The following is a 22,066-nucleotide window of genomic DNA, read 5'->3' on the forward strand; positions in this document are numbered from 1 at the left end:
TTACCCAGCAAATCCGTGCTGAAAAAGCAGACCCCCGAGAACCGTGAGCTGCCTCTGAGATGCCTGGTGGCCGAGGCCGGGGCAGAAAGGCAGCCATCCAGCAACTGGGGAGTTAGCTCTGAACACGATTAGTGCCATGACTTCATCCTTGATTCTAAGTCACCACTTAGGGCGCCAGTGTCATTTCAATAGCAAGCTCTGAAAAAACGGACTCATTAAATAAAGGTCTGAGGCTATAATGCAGAGAAGCGCATGCTCAGGAAAATTTGCAAGCACTGCATCCCATCCTTTCAGTGAAGAGGGACCAAAATATGAAACTGTTCTATGAAGGGACGATTAGGCTGCTGTGTAAGGTGATACGATGGGGACCCTACAACACAGAAGGCAAGGTTTCTGCCTTTAGGGGGAGCCAGTCTACACTGAGGTTCAGTGCAAGAGAAAACCTCCAGGAAGCCTCCTCTGAGCTGCGCCCTTGAAGTACTAAGACTCGCGCCCCCTGGGCCGGGCCCCCCTCGCTCCCCCAAGCCTGGTGTGCTCCCAACGCCACTCCAGGAACATTGTTTTCTCTACTCGGGTGTTTGACTCTTTTTACTGGGCTAAAAGCTTCAAGGCGGCAGGGTTGCTATTTTGTTCATCTTCAGATCACAGTGCAGTACAGGGCGGACGGTCCATTACCATTATCAGATTTAGGAAAAAAAAGAAATAAGTGCTATCTAGTTAAATATGGAATTCAAATCCAATTACTGCATGGGACATACTATTTACTCAAAAGCTGTGTGTTGTTTACCAAACATTCAAATTTCACTAGGCATCCTGAATTTTATCTGGCAACCCTACTTATTCCATCCATGTTTGCTGAATGAATGCAGAAGTGTAACTGGGGCAGGCATGTGGGAAAGAAGAGTCCTCCTCTCTGAACCCATTCTCCAAAAACAGTAATTTAGAAACACAGCAGGTTGCTGAGGGTGACACTTTGAAAGTGCAAGTAAGACCATACAAAGAAGTGAGAAAGATGAGCACCAGAGCTGGGACGGCAGCTGGGGCCGCAGGGTGGGGGAGGAGGGAGTGGGGCACCAGCTCCTCACCTCTCCAACATCTGGGGCCTGCCCCTTTCTGACCCCAGGATCACTGCTGCTGATGCGGGAGCCTGGCCGTGTCTCTGGATGGACGCAGCCGAATGTGGTCGCTGTCTTTCCTCAAATACAAAAACAAAAGGAGAAGTGCCGTGTGCAGCTGGGGACCCTGACCACATGGAGGGATTCAGAGACTTGAGGTCAGGGGAGCCCGGGTGGTCAGGGAAGCCTTCAAGGAGGCAGGCTTGTGGTGGGGCCTTTGAGGAGGAGGAAAGCAAGCATGCAGAAGGCTCTCCTTGGGTTCTAACTCTGAAGTCTTTGTAATTACACTTAACAAGCCTAGTGTGAGACCAAGATTGTGGCCTCTTTAAACGTGCCACTTGTTGATCATTTTAGCCTTTTCCCTGCTTCAATAATAAGCAGCTCTTCTCTTCCCCCAGTAGGCGACAGTCCCATCAACCCTGCCAGGATCCGCACAACTTAGCTGCTGACACACCGCAAGCTGTGCCCTCTCCTGGCAAGCAGCATGCATGCACACACAGGACCTGTGAGGAGAGCCGTGCAGACCTGATGGGCATCGTCTTCAGACGTGGTATGATCTTTTCTCTTCACTTTAGTTGACATCTCATCACTTCCTTGCCTCCCTTTTACATGGGAGGCAGTCACTTTAGTGCAGATGAAGACACTTGGCTTATAGCTTCTGTGAGGCCGACTCAGAGCAGCTTCTAGCAAGAAGCCAGTCTGATGGCCAGAGAGGAGACCAGACATCCCAGGAGAGGCAGAGCAGAAACCAGCTGCAGGTGGCGTGGGGGCAAGACATGGCGACAGGGCTGTGCTCTAAAGGGCGCAGCGGGACTGAGCTTCAGGGCCGTAGGCCAGAGCCCCCCTGTGTATACGGCACCATCTCATGGGGCCGCACATCAGAGAGCTCTGCTTCTCACTCTGGGTGGGTTTGGAAAGCACCATCCGCTTACAAATTGGGACATACCTGAATCTATCAAGATATATGACATGTATGTTTCTGGAAAAAAAGATTTGTCTAAGTGCCTGTTGTTTACAGTAACATTTCAATATAATTTGAAAGTGCAACTGCCTAAGGGAAATGCTTGACTGTTAGACTATTTATGAAAATGATTTTTTATTTTTGGTGGCATTCATCAAACCTAAATGGGAAAGAACTAGACCAAAATGAAAGTCAAGAGAACAGTAAATGGAAAGAAATAATTGAAAAATAAGGGACTCTCAAGGGAAACAACCATTCCCTCAAACATCTTGGGGGACCTCAGCCCTGAGAGATCCTCAGGATACTGAAATGAGCAACACAGGGCATCCGCCTTTAAAATTTTCACGGGTTCCCTGGGGACCCAATAAGAAAACCCACTGTTATGTGTGGCTAGCACGCACCAGGATGCAGGTACCGACTGGGCACCTGGCAGCTGACAGATGTGGACAAGAGGTGAGTATGTGAAGAGTTCAGGAAAAACCAGCCTTAGTCTGCTCGGGTTGCTCTAACAACATACCACAGACTGGGGGACTTCCAAAGAGCAGCCATTTATTCCTCACTGCTTTGGGAAGTCCAAGATCGAGGGGCCAGCATGACTGGGGCTTGGGGAGGGCTCTCCTCCCGGCCTGCAGATGGCCACCTTATCGCTGTGTCCTCACATGTGGAGAGAAAATCCCATGTGACTCTAATCCCATGTGGGGCCTCACCCTCATGACCTCACCTAAACCTCCTAAGGGCCCCGCCTCCAAATACCATCACATGGGGGTTTAGGGCTTTGATGTGTAAATTCTGGGGGGACACAAACCTTTGGCCTATAACACCAACCACAAAAGGTAACTTCCAAGATGAGTCCAGAAAAAGGAAGCCGTGATGGGGCAGGCGAGGGAGGGACTTAGGGCAGGGAAGGAAAGTATGAGGAGAAAAGCTCCCAGCAGAGGCAGGGCCCCCAGGACCCGCACGCAAGTTGTTGTAGGAGCACAGTGTGAGGAGGGCAGGGAAAGCTCCGGTCACAACCGGAGTCCCCACACTAAAGGCTTGGGTCTCACACTGAGGAAATGAGGAGTCACTGATAGATTTTAAGCAGTTCCAAGGCACGGTGAGAGCTGTGTTGAAGAAAGACTCATTCCACAGCATGGGATGGATTTGAGGGGCCAGAGAGCAAAGGGTCCAGTAAAACTCAGATGTCCCCAGGACATTTTGAGGCATAGGAGGTACAATTACAACGACAATAAACACAGTGAGTCCTGGTGTGTGCTAGACATTTAAACACTATCTTGTCAACCCTGTGGAAAGGGTACTTTTTTGGGTTCCTGTTTTTAGTGGAGAAGCAGAGGTTCAAACAGGTCATGCAATTGCCAAAGGGCACAGAGCGGGGAGGTGGCGGTGCTGGGTCTGAGCCCTGAGGCTCTGCTGCCTGGAGCCATGCCACCCTGTGAAGTGTCACTCCACCACCCTCAGGGCTGGGAGGGCTGGGCTGGTGATGAGGGGTCCACATCACCTTTAGACCTGCCACTGTGCAGGCTGAAGGCAGTCCCAGAGCCAAGGAGAACGTGCTCGGGTGGCATCTCTGGGAGTGGCCTCTGGGGACAAGCAGGCCACCCCCTTCCCCTGCCCAGTCCTGCCACAGGGCTACGGTCTTGCATACAGCAAGAGCTCAGGGATTTGTGGAATGACATAGATGTAGGATACCCTGTTTAAAAGGGCCAAACTCTATTTCCTCTCCCCAAATGGACACAAGGATCAGTAATGACACCATTCTGGCTCAGGGTGTATTTGGCCAGCAGTGGAAGCCCTCGGCCAGAAGCCCATACCCCGGGCTGTGGGCCTTTCCCTGCAGGGAACCAGGCCCACAGGGCACACTCCGTCCTGGTTGTATCTTCACGGAGGCCATGCTCCGAGCTTGCAAGGGATCTGCAGAAAACAACAGCCCCAACCAGCCCCCTGCTCTGGGCCTCCTATGGGCCTGGAATCTGCTTTCTGTTCCTGTTGGAACCTACCACCTTGCCACCGATTTACCTCCTAAAACAGATACTCTGTTTCAGACTCTTCTGAATACTGCCCCAAATGTCACTTGGCTACTCCAGAACCTTCAGTGGCTTTTCATTGCTTTTAGAATGGAATTCTAACCTTGGGTGACGTTCAAGGCCCTGTCTCATCTAAAAACCGCCAATCCCAGCCCTGACAGTATCTTCTCTGTAACAGGTGCTAAAGCGCCATTTGCAAAAACAGGGAAAACTACAACTTGCCACTCAGTGCACAGTGACGCAGGGCATGGTTCCAAATCTCAGCTAAGATCCTTTCTATGTAAGGAGACGGAGGCCAGCACGGTTTCTAGGCTGCCTCAGTTTTGTATGGAAACTAAGACTTGTCACTTAATTAGTGTTTCTTCCCATTTGGTCCTGAAATATAAACAAGGAAATTCTAAGACAAGCTGCTTCAAATAAAGTTAAATTAATTTGCTGTCACGGCCATAGGAATTCTTGAAAGGAGTTGCCTCTGAGGTTAATGAGTATAATAGGCCAGTTCTGTGCTTGCTGCAATTCTTGGAATCTAAAAACAAGGGCAATGGTAACTGGTAAGATTTCACTGAAAAATGTCCATGTGTTGTCTCTGAGGGTATTTACTTAACTAAAGACGTACATTTCCACAGCTTCTGGACATTTATTTTATAGGAAAAGACCTTTAAAGCTTCTCCAACTCCTCTCCCCACCTGCCAACTTTGCTCGCCAGCTCTTTCCTTGTAATGCCTGCTGGGGCCAAAAGAACGTCCCCACGTTCCTGCCGGTTACAGCCCACAAACAATGCGCTCAGTGTTTTGTATGACTTGAGAATGCTGTTTCGGTCCTTCCCATCTGACAGCTCCTTCTAGCCCTGTCTGGGCAGCTGGAGTATGTGGCATGGAAACCAGAGCCTGAGCAGAGAGTCCTCAGAACGTGGAGGACGACCAGCCTGTGTCATGCCCGTTACAGGCGTTTCCCGCGGCAGCTGTATTCCCAGAAATGCTTCCAGACTGAACCAGACAAGGCTCAAGACCTGCCAATGCAACAGCAGGCTGGAAAAACCCAGCTCTGGGACTCCACTGAGACTGGGCTGGAGATGAACCTTAAAAAGCTCCCTTCTGCCCTCACTCAGGCCGTGCGGCCAGGGGACAACAGAACCGGAATTCTTAGCTCTTCCAAAACAGCCCAGACATGAAAACTGCAAGGCAGCAAATGCGTGCTTTCAACTCCAGATGCGCAAAGACACAGACATAGGAGCCCAGCATTGGGCCAGCCAACAGCTCCTGGGGATCTGGTGCATTCCCATGTACTCCACTAAGACACTAAAACCAGCAATAACTTTTGGCAATGCAAACACATTCCGATTAGCTGAACAGGCACGACCAGCGATCATATGCCCCAGTGGTCTTGTTTTGAACTATAAAAGAAGGGACTCGATTTCAAAGGCGCTGTGATAGAATTCTCTACCCCTGGTGGGCTCTTAACTCTTCCCTATGTTTGCACTGCAGGAGGAGCTGACATTTCCTAGAGTTCTGTTTGAGTAAGCTTCAAAGTTGTTCTGAAATGAGTTTGCCAGTTTTTAGGCATTTTTTTAAATGGCAAAATATCTCTAGCACCTAGCAAAGGGCCTGAGACATCATGGGTTCTCAGTAAATAGCTGTGATTAAATGAATACACAGAAAGAACTCAATAGGATAATCTTTCATCAGTAAAATTTTTCTCCTCATAGGTCATACATCACAACTCTGATATAGAATTCCACTGAATGGTCCCTTGTCCTAGGTGGGGCCACCACCCTCAGAAGCTGACCAGATTCAAATCCAGGGATCAAATGGGCCCTGCTCCCCAAGCTATGCAGGGCTTAGTTTGCATAGCCATACACGGCACCCTGATGGAGTACTTGGTCATCATCTGCTGTTGGAGAAAACAGAGAAACTGTTAAAGGTTTAAAACACTGTTTTCAAATGGTATAATGTGTTTCCCCACGGCAGACACAGGCATTTGAAGAAGTAGGCACCATGCTTCATTTTATCATTTATCTTCCTTTCATGTGTTTGAGAAAATAAGTATGTCAAACAGGTATAAACTATGAATTATGGCAGCTTCTGGAACTAGGCTAAAAGCTTGCATTTGGGCCATGAGTAATGGAAGTTTGGGAAACCTAGATGGAAACTATGTCATCTGCATATTCAAATGCGGCCGGGCCAATCTGTCAATGATGGGGAGTACCATGCCTAATGTTTCCCAATGTGGAGTGTTGTCCGCATACCTTCCGGGCTGTCCCTTGTGAGACATGCATGGGGGTAGCATGCGCCAGGGAAGGCCAGAGTACTGAGCCCAGCTAACAGCTCCCCTGGAATGGGGAAAATCCAACAGAGACAGGAGCTGTAACCCTGGTCTCATGCGCTCTGTGCGCTCACCAACTCTGCTTCTGGTTGATGACCATGTCTTCAAATTATATGCTTGGAAAATTAGTAGGTTCAAGTAAAATGAAGACCCTTGGTATCCTCAAGTGAACAAAAATTGCATTTGAAAATGATTATAACAGCTGAATAAAATCTTTTGCATGCCACTTTTAGAAAGAGTTCAAATTAATTTCAAGTAATTAGCAGAAAGGCAGTTTTGAGATATGGATCCACTCAGGGAATCTAAAAAGCCAGGGTCAGGTCAAATGCTGGAGAGCTGGGTGTTAATTTTTAAAAACAACACCTTAGGGGAAAAAATTTAATGCTTAGGTTTGGTTCTCAGGAATTGATTTAGTTTACTGAAAATAGTCATTCATTTGATCTGCCTAGGTATGTCCATAAAAGCCAAATTCCTGGTATATTTTCTCTTATGCAAGTTTTAGAATTAAATATGTTATGTGAAAAAGTATGCCTCAGTCAGGACCCAGCATTTGATGTTTCCTTAAAATCTAGGAAGAGCACACATATATTTTCTTGCTCTGTCAGCTGAGAAGACCAAGAAAAGATACTACGGCAGCAGCAAGCACCCCAGGCCCCAGGCCTTGGTTTCAAATACCACTTTCCAATGAACCAGGCCCCTTGGGGAAATGGCTGATTTTATGACTGTGGCAGGAGATATACAAGATATGTGTTTGCAATAACAAACTAAGGAAATGCTAAAGCACACAGGCACACTGCACACGTGTGTGCGCACACACACACACACACACAAACGGGGCTATGTCAAAGGGACACAGGAACCAGCTGGAAGAATTCCCAATGGCCAAGGAAAGAACAGTTTGAACAACATAAGTAAAACAGTATTGGACTACAAGCCAAAATGTAAAATAAATAGCTGTGAGTCCATGCTGACATGGATGAATGACAGAATACATAATAAATAGGGAGAGTAGATGACTCTCACCTGCGGAAGAATTCCACATAATTTATGTAGCTACCTCGCCCTCTCGCTGGTGGAGCAGAACTCCTTTAAGCATGAGATGTGCACAGTGACCTCCTTCCAAAGAATTCAGTATGAAAAGGAGAGAAGCCTGAAAAGCATGACCTCAGACCGCAGCCAGCTGATCAAGGTTGGTATCAACAACGATTGGTCCTGTCGATGGTGTGTACCCTTGTCTGGTGTGACAAGGATGGCACTCTACCTCTGTGGTCTGCTCCCCAAATAGACAAGCTCAGGTCAAACCTGAGAAAACATCAGACAAATCCCAAATGAGGGACGTTCCTACAAATCCCTGCCCAGTACTCCTTGAAACTGTCAATGTCATCAAAAAGGGGAAGTCTAAGAAATTGTCACAACCAAGTGGCAAGATATGATGACTAAATGTAATGTGATATCCTGGATGGGATCTTAAAATAGAAAAAGGACATTAGGTAAAAATGAAGAAAATGTGAAAAAGGTATGGACTTCGGTTAATAATAATATACTAATATTGGTTCATTACTTGTGACGAATGCACTATAATCATGTAAGATGTTAAAATAGGGGAAACTGGATATAGGATATATGGGAACTCTATACTATCTTCACAGTTTTTCTGTAAATCTAAAACTCTTCTAAATATAAACTCATTTTTAAAAATCTAGCAAGAGCAGTCTATGAGGGAAGGAGAAATCAACTTTTATTCTTACTGGCCCCAAATCTCCAACAGGAAGGTTTCTGGAAAGACATGTAGTCCTGGGAGAAATACATCTCCTTTTCTTCATTTATGTGTGGTGCCAGCACGCATTCTCCAAAGGGTCGGTATTGCCCTTAAGGGGGCAAAAATCAACACTTTGAAAATTCTTAGATTAGTATAATGATTTGTGCCATCCCCAAAGCTTAATACTACACAACAAAAATTCTTTAGTTAATTGCTCTCTTCAGGGAGACATTAAATTTAAGTAATTTTTCTCTTTAAGCAGGCAATATTGGAAAAATGGTTGTAAGTACCAGTGTAAAACATTCAAAAAACACACACTTTATGCTTACAAGGATGCGTGTAAGAAATGGGATCAGGAGCAGGTTAAATCAACACAAAAGGAAAACCTCACACCAGCTGGATACACAGGAGTTAGTATAGTCACATAATAACACTGTCTTCAGTTTTTAACATGATTTTGCACACTTGGTTGACTGCACTGTCATGATAGGTTTAAAAAGATGTCTCCATTTTCTAAGGAAAGAATAGAATTAAAAAAAAAAATCTAAACTTTAAACTTTGGTTGAACAAAACATCTGTATCACCATAGCAACCATTTATTAAGTAACTATGAAAGAACTATTTCCATTGGTGATGTCGTAACTCCAGCAAAATTCCAGGGTAAATGCATAGGCGACAGCTTCTCAGCCTTCACAATTATGAAATTACGAAATGCCACATTGACACACATTAAGTCTTTCTTGGGGATGACAGGCTCTTTTGTCTAAATTGTGATTTTTAAAATCATAGTACTTTCTAGAAATTATATATTCTTCGGCACGTCCTCAATCCCCAGGACCTTTCTCTCTTATTGAACAAGTTCAGGTTCAAATATGAAAAACATCATATATCACTGTTATAAATGTAAATGTGAAGATCGGGGGAAGGCTGGGTTTGGGTATATAGGAACTCTCTACTATCTTTGCCATTTTCAGTAAATCTAAAACTACATGAAAATCACTTGTTTTAAAAATCATATATCCCTTACTAGGTACTTGTTTACATTTATTACTTTCGTTAATTCACTTAATGGTGAGCTTTTCAAGGGCAGTATTGAGTCTTACGGGAGCCTGACCGGACTGGAACACAGCAGACACTCTCATGTCCTTGGGCAAATGAATGAAAAATTGAAAACAGAATTTCATCAAACTCCTTTTCTCCTAATATCAAGTACTATATGCTCCACATGTCAGTCAAACATGGAGAGTCTTACCAAAGGATTAGAAGAAAAAAAATTAATAACCTCTGTCTGTTTAAATAGTGTAAGCCACTATGTCTCCTACCATTATCCAGATTTGTTACTTTAAAACGCAGTTTTTAAAATAGACCCAGTTCCATGATGAAACTAGAGGTGTGAGGTGGGGGTGGGGGAGGGCGGAAGTCACAGAAACTGTAGGAAGATCCGATTCAATAGACAGTTTTTAAAACAAATGGTATTAAGGCCTTGCTAAGAGGTCACCAGAAATCAAGAGCTAGCAGCACGGTGGAAATGTAGTCCCCAGACCCCTTCACTGAGTGGCGAGCTCCCGAAGAGGAGGACATGGCCGCACCCAGCACAGCACCTCGGCTTGCTTTCTCCTCTTTCTGGGTTGGCCTAAAAGGAAGAGCAAGGAGGAAAGGCCCTGGCAGGCAGTGGGGGTGCAGTGCTCACCTCCTGGGCGCCCCCAGGAATGGGCAAGACCCACAGCAGGCACATGCTCCGAGCAGCACCCTCGCCTCAGAGTGCAGATTTATGAACCTGTCTGGGTCTGATGCGCACAGGAGAAAAGCTGAAGATTTTTCCAGGAAGCAGCAGAGCACTATGGAGAGAACACTAGATTCCAAGTCCGAGGGACCTGGGCTCAGTGCCAGTCCTGTCACTTCACGTTCCATAGTGTCGCTAATGTCCTTGCCCACAAGTGTGCACCGGGAGGTCATATCTATACGCTCTCGAGCCCAGGGGTTTGCAAACTACAGCCCACCCGTCAAATTGAGCTCACCACCTGTGAACTAGAATGGTGGTACATTTTTAAATGATTAAAAAATAAAAGGAGGATATTTTGTGACACATGAAAATTAAATTGAATTCAAATTTCAATGTCCATAAATTTCACAGGAACACAGCCACACACATCATGTAAGCACTGTGTCTGGCTGCTTGACACACTGTAGTCAGAGCCGAGTGGCGATGAGGGCACAGGACCCACACAGAGGGACATATTACTGTCCAGCTCTTCACAGCAAAAGTTTGCTTGCCTTTGGTGAAGCTCCATCCAGAGTCAAAGGGAGATTCTCAGAACTCAGTTTTCTCACCCTTCAGAGGCTTTCCCCTAGTGTCATGGTTCTCAACCAGGCGCAAGTTTGCACCCCCACCCCCACCCAGGGTCATTTAAGTTGACATGACTGGAGGGGAGGATGCTACTGGCATCCAGAGTGCAGAGGCCAGGCTTGCTTCTAAACATCCTGCAGTGCACAGGGGGCCCTTCCCCTCTTGCACAGCAAAGAACCACCCAGCCCTGTGGTAGGAGGCAAGCCCAGAATGAGTTAAGGAAAAAGAGGATGGCTGACATTGACAGAGCATGCTGAGAGCTTTGTGTCAGGCGGCCAGGGAACCTTTACTGTCTCCTCTTCAGATGAGGAAACAAGGCTTAGCAAGGGCTGGTCATGGGCCCAGCATCACACAGCAAGGCAGAGTCTGGGCGGGAGTCTGAATCCATCCCTGCACATTCCAATATCTCTGTCCCTCCCACTGTATATGGCATTGCTTTTTTTAAAACAGTTGAGCTCCCAAAGACACAAGGGTGTCAGCTTTTTTGTCTCTAGTCCCTCTCCCCAGAAGGGCGGGCACAGTCTTGGCTGGTTGGGTTATGTGAGGGCAAAACAGGAGTCAAGGCTTTTAGCAGCCTCCCGTGTGCCAGCCATAGCCTCAAGGGGCCTGTCAGGCAAGGGGTGGGCCTTGGGATCCAATGGGAGTTATGAGGTTAGGGGGACAGACCATCTGAGGAGATGGGACAGTCTAGAAATAACCAACCTCTGAGCCACCATACACTTCTTATGGGGAGCTTCGCAGCAGGTATTCTGATGAAATTATATTCTTAAGAGGAAGCACTGCTGGCTGGCCTGTAAGCTGATGTAAGCTCAGTGTTGCATAGATCAGAAAGACAACCACTGAGCTTCCTCAGTCAAGCTCCGGGTGCCACTGGCTGGCTCGCAGTTGTCAGGAAAACTGCACTTTCCAGCAGATTCCCTCTGAGAAGGGGAAATCATCCTCTACTGGGCTGGCCATGTAAAGCCGCCCCTAGGGAGTAACAGGACCCCACCCAGAGCAGGGAGGCACAAGTGAGGAGTTATTCCAGATAAGACATCAGCAACCACTAAGGCAAAACATGTGACATGCCACCAAGCCACCAAAGGCCTCCAAATGACTTAAAAGCACCTGTACTTGCTAGAAAGGTTTGCAAACTCTGCAAAAATGGAGAGGCTCCCAGGGTATACACTGGCCTGTTTGCTCTCTCTTCTGCAGCCCCCGGCCATCTCCACACCAGTGAGCGACCTGGGCCGCAAGCACAGAGAGAAGCCTGGAGTCTTCGAGCAAGTGTTGCCTGTCCCCCACTAGGTGCAGGGTACTGCACGAAGTGGGGAGGGCATAGAGCTGAGGCCACCACCCCCGCGGAGGGTGCAGGCTGGTGGGGGAAGTAGAAATATAAACTAGAGGTGACAGTAGGATGCAGGCCGAAGAGCTGAGCCCCAGGCTGCATGCAGTTAGGGTCTCAGGAGAGCGCCGAAGGCAGAAATGGTGCACGAGGCAGAGTCTAAAGCAACATAAGTTCACTATGGCTGTATCTTCTCTCCAGGACATTGTTTCTTGGGTTGAGCACAGCCGAGTTGCCTTCTTTTAGGGGTCCTGTTACATAACGTTTTCCAGTTGAAAGAAGTGGGAATCACTCCCGGGGAGTGAGCTTGCCTGCAAGGCAGGAGGAGGTGAGGAAAGAGCAGATGCAGTCCGCCCCTCGTGCCCTGCTGGCCGCACGGTCCGCAGCTGTGCATGTCTACAGCAGCTGTTTCTGCCATGGCCACAGGCTCAGTTTGCTTGAAGTATGACATCACAGAGGCACGTGTGACTGACAAGGACCAAGGTACCAGAAGGATGAATTTGGCTGGGGATGCCAGGACAAGGTTCACAACAGAAGGCGCCATTTAAGCTGGGGCTTCAGGTGCCGGGGACCCAGCAGATGCTGAGCATGGGGAATAAGGACAAGGCCTATTTAGGCAACAGGCTGCCCCTGACCAGCCAGATGGCTGAGAGGTGGGGGCAGGGACAGTCGGGACAGCCTGGCCTGCAAAGCAGCTCGGGCATCATGCTAAGGAACCTGGCTTTGCAGTCAGATTCCATGCATGGCTCCTGAAGGACTGGAAAACAGGAAGGGAACAGGCTCTACCTGTGGTTTAGACAGACCACCCCGCTTGAATCTGCAGAATGTCTGGGGCAGAGGAGGGTTCAGTAAGGCGTGGCAACGGGAATGGAGTAGAAATAGCCCTGTCGGGCCAAGGAAGTCAACAGATGCCTCCATCCTCTGATTGGGGGGGACAGGAAGTAACATTCTTATCTTCTAGAGGCTATTAAATAATGTAAAGAACGTGGGCAGGGGGCTCGGCCCATTTTGGAGCACAGTGCCTTTAAGGTGCTGGGCAACTTAGAGCTGGAGGTGCCTGAAATCCATTGGAAGTTGTGACCAAATCTCAGGGGTCTGAGCAATGTGGGTGATGTGGGTTTGAAGTCAACATGGTGAGGTAATCACAGAAAAGGTGCCTGAAAGAGACTTCACACCCAAGAGGGACTTCACACCCAGGAGGGACTTCACATAGGAGCTCAAGGGAGGCAGCCTGTGCTGCTGCTGTGGTTCCTGGGGTCCTCTCCCCACAATGGGTGGACAGTGAGGCCACAGCAGTGAATTCCACGGCCCATGGGAACCTGCATTGTCAGCAGTGGGCCTAGAGAGAAACTCAGAGGACACCACCAACAGGGGACAAAGCCAAAAAGAAGAATAAAAAGCAAGAATTAAAAACACATGAGGAGAAACAAGAGAGAATAGGGTCTGGGGAGCCAAAGGAAGTGAGAGTTCAAGGGAGAGTGAGTCAGTGTCAAGGTCAGTAAGATAAAGAGCAGAAGGCATGCACTGGCTGCAGAAGTCGGGAGGCCACCTGTGGCCTTGGCAAGAGTGGCTGTGACCAAGTGCTGGCCGTGAGAGCTGCTGAGGGTTTTGCAGAGAAAGGAAGGCAGGGGAGCGGTAGGAGGCCAGTGTGGGCCCCCCACCCCAGAAGTCTGATTGGGAAGGGCTGGGAGGGGATGATAATTTGAGGGAAAAGCAGGACTCAGTTTTCTCAGCTGCGAAACAAAGCAAATGGAAATGCATGGAGCAGAATCTACCTCGGACATTTTATAATTAGCTGCTATTTGATATTTGAGGCCTGCCATATGCGAAGGGAAGCTTTGGTTTCCTGTTCTAATCCGTTTGCCTTTTTATTTTCCATTTCACATCCTATTTCCATAGTTTCATTCTCATGCAAGAAAGCTGAAAATTAGAAATATCCTGGAGCAGTCAAAGGCTGAGCTCAACTGAGGTCATCTCACAATCAGTCACGTCTTGACATGTCTGCCCAGGCTTGATTTTTTTCAAGACAGGAAATTGGAGATTGTTCCCTAGAGACACCTTAAACTTTCAATTATCACCTCACATTGGTACAGCAGCTTTTCATTTCCAACCGATTTTCACAGCCCTTGTTTCAGCTCGTTCTCACAGTGACCCTGAGAGGGAGGGAGAGCCTACAAGCTTATCCTCACGGTGTAGACCAAGCGACGGAGGGCTGGCAGCCCCCTGGAAGCTCTCCAAGGCACAGAAGCTCATATTCTCTCCTACTCCTCCACTCTTTCAACTAAATTATCAGGGGCAACAACGGCTTGATTCTTGATTTGTAAATGACACAATATCCCATCCAGATATATTTCAATCATAGATGAGACAGAGAATCTGGTGGTACTTTGCCTAAATCAGCTAAACCAGGTTGACCAGCACTCCAGTGTTGAATAGCACAGCAATTTCTTCTTGTATTGTGGTTCTAAACCTGTGTACTCATTGGACTCACCTGAGGGCACTTATCAAAAGGAAGATGCTTGGGCCTTCCCCAAACCAATGAAATCAAATTCTCAAAGACTGGCTCAGTAGAAGAAACAGGGGAGAGGGAAGGGATACAATAGGGGTGCAGGAAAGCAAGAATGCACATCCAAAAGTCTATATTCTAAGGCACAACAGGCACAGTTAGGCCTCAAAAATATTAATGTACATTTTGTATACTTGAACATATGCTCTGTTAATACAGTTTAAAATGAAAATGTTGACTGTTATGTCTGACAGCAAAGAAAGACACATACCTACACACCATTAGCCAGAAACCCTATTCCGACAATAGGTACACACATCTACTCTATGGAGAATTACACACATTCACAGGTACCCCTTTTCATGCAGGGTCTTAGTGGTTAATCACCACCTAATGGGCACACATCGTAATTAGAGAGCCATAATGCTGACTCCATGAGCCCCATGACTTGCCAACAAAATGCTGTTCCCCAAGTCACCTAGGCCCCCGTTTCCTTCAATAATGTTAGTAAACTGGAGTTACTTTAGTGACGTATATGCCTACTACTCGCAGAGTTGTAATCCTGGAGGTAGAATCCTAGAAGAGTTGGGACAGCTATCAAATTATAGTTTTTCCTAGTTTTCTACAAACACGATGCTGGTTCCCCATCGTGATCAGATTGTGTGCCTGGCCAGCAGACGTGCGGATCCGTCCTCCGGCATGCCTCAGGATGTCTACAAGGATGAAGCTAGAGGTCAGAAGCCAGATCCAACCTGAATTTGTCCATTCCAGGGACTCCCTTATCAGCTTGTTACTCCGATACCCCGCCCCCAGGCAGCATTACCAGATAAAAAACAGGACACCAGTTAAATTTGGATTTCAATCAACAACATCCCGAATGTTACACGGGGCATATTTACATACACACAAAAACTCATTGTTTATCTTAAGTCCAATTTTAAAAGAGCATTCTGCATTTTTATTTGCTTAATCTGGCAATCCTACCACCAGGGAAAGCCCCAGTAACAGGTTCCACCACCCAAGACACTTTAGATTGTTTCATATTTTTGTATTATTAATTAGTACTTATAAGGATTTTAAATAATACTTTTTGAAATAGTATACTTTTCTGCATCTATCGTATCATTTCTAATCTTGCAGATAAAGAGCATGATGATATTTTCTTTAATGTCTTAAGTTTTTCTTCCTGGAAATATCACCAAAATCACTGGGACTGACTTATACTTTTGTATCTTCAACTTGAAATAGTCTCCGCAAAACAGAAATATCCAAAAAGTACAGATTTGGCATTTGGATCCTTTAATAACCGAACATCCAACCTTCCCAAATGCTCCACTTTCAACCAAAAGCCTCTTTACAAAATAAATGAATGATGTAAATCATATTATCATTCCTCACTTAAGGTGGGCTACTGCAGCCCTTCCAGAAAGGTACAGAGGATTTTTCACAATCTCAACTACTCTTTAAAAAAAAAAAAATCTGTTTTCTATTATGAAAAATAATCTCACATAAAACAAGGACAAAGCCATCTGTATGGTCTCTCCAAAGAGCTCATATTTCTATAGATTTTATCACTTTCCAACTATTCCAACAAGTTCTGAAATTTGAGAAAGTCATGCAGATTTGGCAGATAAAACTCATCAAAATATTAAATTTAATCATCAATATTTCAATTATTTTATATCATTCTTTCATATCATAGAAGGTTCCAATCAAAGGCATCAAAGTAAAAAATATAAAGCTGTGTTAAAAGCAATTACAGACTTTTAGTTAAAAAGTTGAATTAAAATGTTTCTGCCAATAATCAATAAAACCAAAATGTTGACGAAATACAGACAAATACAGAAAAATACCAGCACTCAAGTAAAACAAACACAGAAGTTTTATATCTGGAAATGTCATCCCTGGTGTGCGTGAACAGTAACTCCCAACAGATGCAAATAATCTTCATCAGAACAATCACAACAAAATGGGTTTGTATTTCCTTACAAATAAAGATTTCTCTTTATAAGGATAAAGTTAGCATTAAAATAGATAAAGACACAACTTGAATGAAAGAGTATGAATGCAGTTAATGGGATTTCAAAACTTCAGCCACCAAAAAATCAAGTGAAAAACAAAAAAACTGACCTTTGAGTCAATACTCTTCATGGGATTCCAGGGGTCTTTGTTCACAAGAGAGCCACTGACTACTTCATAAGCTCCTCCCCGGCTCCTCCTTCCGGCCTGTTGCGTGAAAGGTGCTAATTTGCTTCCCAAGTTCACCCCTGCACCAAAAAGAAAACAGCCTTGTTCTTCATTCTAGTCACAAGAGTTTGGCATCAGGAGGTTATGACATAAACGACTGAAAATATTTGGAAGTTGAAGAAGCCAGGGAAACACCATAACCTATCAAGTCATGGCAAGTGTTAAAACTGATTAATTCTCTGTTGATCCCATCAAAAAAAAGTGTTAAAACTGATTAATTCTCTGTTGATCCCATTTTGTAACTTAAAGCAAAAGCTGATTTTTTTTTTCTCCAAGCCCTATGGCCTGTACTGGGTGATTATCATAGAGCATATAATTCTGTCCTTCAACAAGCAACAAAACACACAACTGGTGACGTTTTCAACGATGAATTAATGCTTTGCTTAAGATCCACTCTCTATTAAACATTTCAAGGCAAGGCTTAGGCTGTATTAAGACTAAATCCATTTACTTAAGTCCCAGTGAATCAGTTCAACTCAATGCCAATTCTCCACTCTGTACTTACGGAGGCTAATTTTATATCCTTCAGTGAGTGATTCTATAGACAAAATGAATTTGCCAGTTCAGACTGACGAGACTGGTTTATGTAAAAAAAGAAAAAAAATTAAGTCATTCAATAAACTATTATATGATCCTGTTTCTTGGGGTCTTGTCTGTTGAACCAGCTAATGTACAGACACAGGTTCAATTTAGCCCCACTTCCATAAACAATCCTAATGGAAAGTATAACATTTTTCTCTTCTGGAAAGTGTATCACTTTCTTAACAAATACGGTAATTTCCCTGGGCTGGCTCTCCTATGAGGTCACGCTCCTGCTATTTGGTGCGACCACAGTGTATCCCTCAAGGTAAAGGATGGGAGCAGATTCCCTCACATGTTATTCCCATTTCTTCAACCAGGACTCATAATTTTCAGACCTGAGTCATAACAGCACAGTTTTAAGTTACTAAGGAGTTCACATTTATTGGGCACAAATGGTACTGAAATTTTAATCCTAGACATTTTACACTTCTCCAAATACTTTTAAATCCATACCATTTTATCATTCTCAATGTGGAAGTCTGAAGTCACATTCAGGTTACAAAAGGATTACTACTCAAGTATTAACTGTCTGACAGCCTCTCCAGAAAATTCTCAAGCTGGTCACAAAGCCTGTAAAATCCCCAGTTGAGGAGGGCCAAGGGGACAGAGAGGAACCCTAAGTTAGGTATATGGTCAGTGGCAGAGAAGGTGAGGGGGGCCCCTCAGCCACATGGGAGGAGACAGCAAGGACCATGAGCCAGGTGGGCAAGGAGAGGTGGGCCTGGGGTGCTCAGGGCTGGGATGAGCTGAAGCTTCAGGGGATGGGCCATATACGGATGACGAGATTCTTGCACTGGAAGGGAAACAACGGAGCAGCTAAGACTGCTGCAGAGAGCAGCCAGGACAGTGAAACATCAGGGCTATCTATGCTCGAAACTCTTCTGTAAATCCAAAATGATTCCAAAAAAGAAAACCAAGGAGATGGTTGCATGGTGGGGAGGGCTACTCTTGATGGACAGGCCAGAAAAGACCTTTATTTGTTGGAATTGGGAGAAAACAAGCTGAGATGTGAAGATGAGAACCTTCCAGCCCCACACGGAGCTTTGGGAACAATGTGTCGTCAGAGGCACAGCAGTGAGCCGCCTGAGGGAGAGAAGACGTGTGGAGCAGGAGAACGTCAGCTGGTTTCATGGCCATCATTCTTGAAGTTTTGCTAAGACCCAAGTCTCTTGCTCTGGATCCTCAGTGGGACCCTGGATTGGAATTTGCAGAAATAAACTGAGTTCTGATCCAGTGATACAGCTCCTGCAAAGGCAGACCACAGAGTGCAATTAACAGACCTTAGCCTGAAAGAGAGCTGGTGTGTTATTTGAACTGGATCAGGAAGGCTTTGAAATATCGGCAACTACAGAGTCAAAACTGGAAATCCATGTGCGTGTCCCCTTGACCAACAAAAACCAAGCCACATGCCCAGAGTCATCATGGACACTATTTTAACCTCTTGGAAACTCAGGTAAAACTGTTAAGTAAGTGATTGAAAGCATGTTAAACTTTCCTCTTTATAAACAAGCTGGTCTGATTATAAGCTATACCTGACGATTCTGTGAAGTTTCCAACACAAGTAAATCATTCAATTGAGTGGTTAATCCCGAATCCAATTGTCCAAGGGCTAGTTAAATCTAAAACTGGCTTCTCGAATCACCCACTGCCCAGCGCAGTGGGGAGGGCAGGGTGGTTCCCGTGGGGATTGCTCTCACGGAGGCCTGGAAGATCTTCACCCGGGCTTCAGATACTTGGAGGAAAAGTCTTTGCATTTACTAGCTCTCACTTGAGAAGCGGGACGTCTTGGAAGGAAGGAGATGGCACCATGAAATCCAGGTCCCCTGCGGGCAGAGGCACTAGGGGAGGCGGCAAGTCCACACCCTTGATTTGGGGGAAGCTGGGAAGCCTTTGTGGGACCTCTTATTTGATAATCAAGCCAAAATTGCCCAAACCAAATACAAAGAACATTCTTAGTCCTTGGGACCTTTCTCCTCTGAGACTTTTAGTAGCAGAGAAAAGACAGTTATTTTCTCTCCTGAAGGCAAAATGTTCCAACCGCAGAACATTTCCCTTTTCACCCACATATTCCAGCATCTAAATCCAAAAGAAGTCCTTTTGGGCTGAATTTTTTTTTCTTCCTCTAACAGGCTTTATTTCTAAATATTCCAAAGAGAATGGAGAGACAGACTATGCCAGAACTTGTAGGATATTGTGCAACCTTTTTAAGAAACTGAGTGATGCACTGTTGGCCAAGTACAGTATTTATTACCTGTGCACATGGATAATGAAGCCATCGCTCAGCTTTTTAATTGGTTGTACAATATCCCCTGTAGTCAGAAGGCCGTTTCTTATGAGCTTTGCTTGTGTATTTATACACTGTATTTCTTTTAGATGATGCAAATAAAAATTTTATTTGTGCTGCAAGGATAGACAGAATAAATTATACACAGCTGTGGGATATCAGAACGTGTTTTATGGAGTGATCTTGTTGACAAACCATAAAAGCAGGTCCTGAATGATGTGTACATTCAAGCCCTAGAAACCCAAAGAAAAAATACACAGTTCATTACAAAATAGACCGTTTGCATGCCTTTTGTTTTGCCTAATAGCTGGGCATCGACAAAACTCAGTTGCCTAAATTTAAAAAAAATGTGGATAGTTTATACTGGGGAGGAACTTCCGGCTTTCTTTGTTCCTGTTGTTACATAACCAGATAGAGTGCTTGCCATTTTGATGAAAAGGTCTGTTTGCTTCAGTCCCATAGTGGAAAACACAACAGATGTTTTGGTTTCTAACACAGTTATCTCCTGGTGACAACCAGCTCCGCCTGCCCATGGGAAGCGTGTGTGCCTCCTCTGCTTGTCACCTCGTCCAAGCTTGTCATCTTCAGCCCTGGTTACAGCTGGTCAAGAGAGAAATTATAGACCCAGTCCCTCAGGCAGCATCTCTGCAGCGATGACTTTTAAGGTCTTGGAAAAGCCAGCAGTGAAGACACTCCCCCGAAGTGACTTCTGCTTCCCTCCCGAATCACTCGAGCCGGGCTGCATTCCTGGTCTTGCCCAGCCTCCTTTGTCTTGCTTACCAAGGGAGGTTCAGACCACCCAGATGCTCACCTAAGTCAATAGAGGCAGAGGCTGGCACGGAGCTCCAAGAGGGCGAACCGTGAACGTCTTGGAGCCACAGACCTAGCCCTGGTTTTGAGTCCTCTCTGACTTGTGGCCCTCAAAGTCTGCAGCTGAGGTTCTGCCCTCTGCAAAATGGGAACCACATCCTCCCCACTCCAGATTCTCACAGGGTTAAGGAAGCTCAAATTGGTCGGTGCAGTCAAAGGGCTTTCCAAAACTTAGTGCTGGAAGTCAACCTAATAATAGTTTAATTATTCAAGTTTCCTGACTTCTAGCAGGGTTTGTGTGACCAAACCACACTAATGGTGTGAAAATGACAACTATAGACCAATGCCAATTAGAAATTGCCAGGGGTTAGGTGCTGGAGGGCATCCATTCAAGCCACCCTTGGGCCACTGGGGGAAACAAACTCCGAGGAGATTGCTCATCAAGACAGAACTGGAACATCACACCTGGAATTCAGACTTCTACTGGGGAATCATTATCAACACCTAAATGAACCAAAGAGAGGAGAATTAATCTGAGGCACCCAAAGTAGGATAATGATTAATATTCTTTTTACCTGGGGAGGAAAAACTTGAGATGGCTACTGATAGCTGTCAAAGAATCTGGGGACAAGGCCCCGGACACTCATAAAGCATGTTCCTGAGCCCCAAATGCCTGAGAGCTGAGGGAGACGCTACAGAACCAGCGGAGCAGTTCCTTATCTCGGCAAACCGCAGTGACAACGTTCCCGTGAAGGACAAGTGTGTTTCCCTGGCTCAGACTCATACCTGCAGTCCTCGCCGAACAACAGTGTCACTCATTCATCAGATTCCCTGGGCGTAAATTAGGGATGCGATTCTAAAATGGCCTAGGCCAGGGATGCTCAAAAGAACCATGGCAAAAGTTCATCTGAAAAGAGCAGTTCTACCGTGAAAAACTCTGAGAAAGCATTCAGCCAGACGATCGAGGTCAACATCAACCGCGGTAAGTCACGCTGATGGTATGTGATGAAAGTGACACTTGACCTCTGTGATCTTACTCTGCAAAACCCACAACCCCAGTCTAATCTTGAGAAAAATGCCAACAGAGGTGCATGCCACACACCAGCACTCGTCAAAGTCGTCAAGGCCACCATAAACAAAGAGAGTCTCGGAAACTGCCACAGGCAAGGGGCGCCTCAGGAGGATGACCACCAACTGTGATGTGGTATTGTGGACAGGGTCCTGGAGTGGTGAAAGGATATTGGGGGAAAAAACAAGGAAATATGAACAAAACGTGAACTTAAGTTACAAAGTTATGTCACTATTGGTTCACTAGTTATAATCAATGTACAACAGTAACATAAGGTGTGAATACAGGGGGCACTGGATGTGGGGCATGTGGGAACTTTCCAGACTCTTCTCAATTTTCCTATAAATCTAAAATTGTCCTTTAAAATAAAATCAGTTAAAACATCTCATCTGAATCTTGCAAGCATAATGACGTTCTGAAGCAATTCAATGTCTAAAGGCTCAGAGATGACTGGTTATCACGGAAGGCTCCAAATTCTAGCAAATTGGAACGCTTGCGATAGCAATTGAAAGGGCCTCGAGTACCTCCAGCATATTCCGAAGAACACAGAAACAAGTTGTCATAAAAACTTCAAAAATTTTGGATTATTGACTACAAGGCTCTGAGAAAGCACAGAAGAAGGTTTTAGGGGTTACTGAGTGACATTCACAGGAATACTTTGATAAAAAGTCGTTCAAACAGTGACAAATTCCCTCGGTATCAGAGGGAGGCTGCAG

At 45.6% G+C, this 22,066-nt stretch overlaps 1 protein-coding gene across 2 annotated transcripts in view; it reads right to left on the bottom strand.

Moving 5' to 3' along the window:
- The window catches only part of ADAM12 (ADAM metallopeptidase domain 12), a 333,734-nt gene that overhangs the window by 276,697 nt on the left and 34,971 nt on the right, over positions 1-22,066 (bottom strand). For both annotated transcript variants that reach the window (XR_008999055.1, XM_036898669.2), the window contains exon 2: positions 16,489-16,625. Coding sequence is in view for 1 of the 2 variants with exons in the window: in XM_036898669.2 (XP_036754564.2) it covers positions 16,489-16,625 (137 nt within the window). In the remaining variant the exon portion in view is untranslated. The remainder of the gene's footprint in view (positions 1-16,488; positions 16,626-22,066) is intronic.

Source organism: Manis pentadactyla, chromosome 8 (assembly GCF_030020395.1).
Source record: "Manis pentadactyla isolate mManPen7 chromosome 8, mManPen7.hap1, whole genome shotgun sequence".
Lineage (NCBI taxonomy): Eukaryota > Metazoa > Chordata > Mammalia > Pholidota > Manidae > Manis > Manis pentadactyla.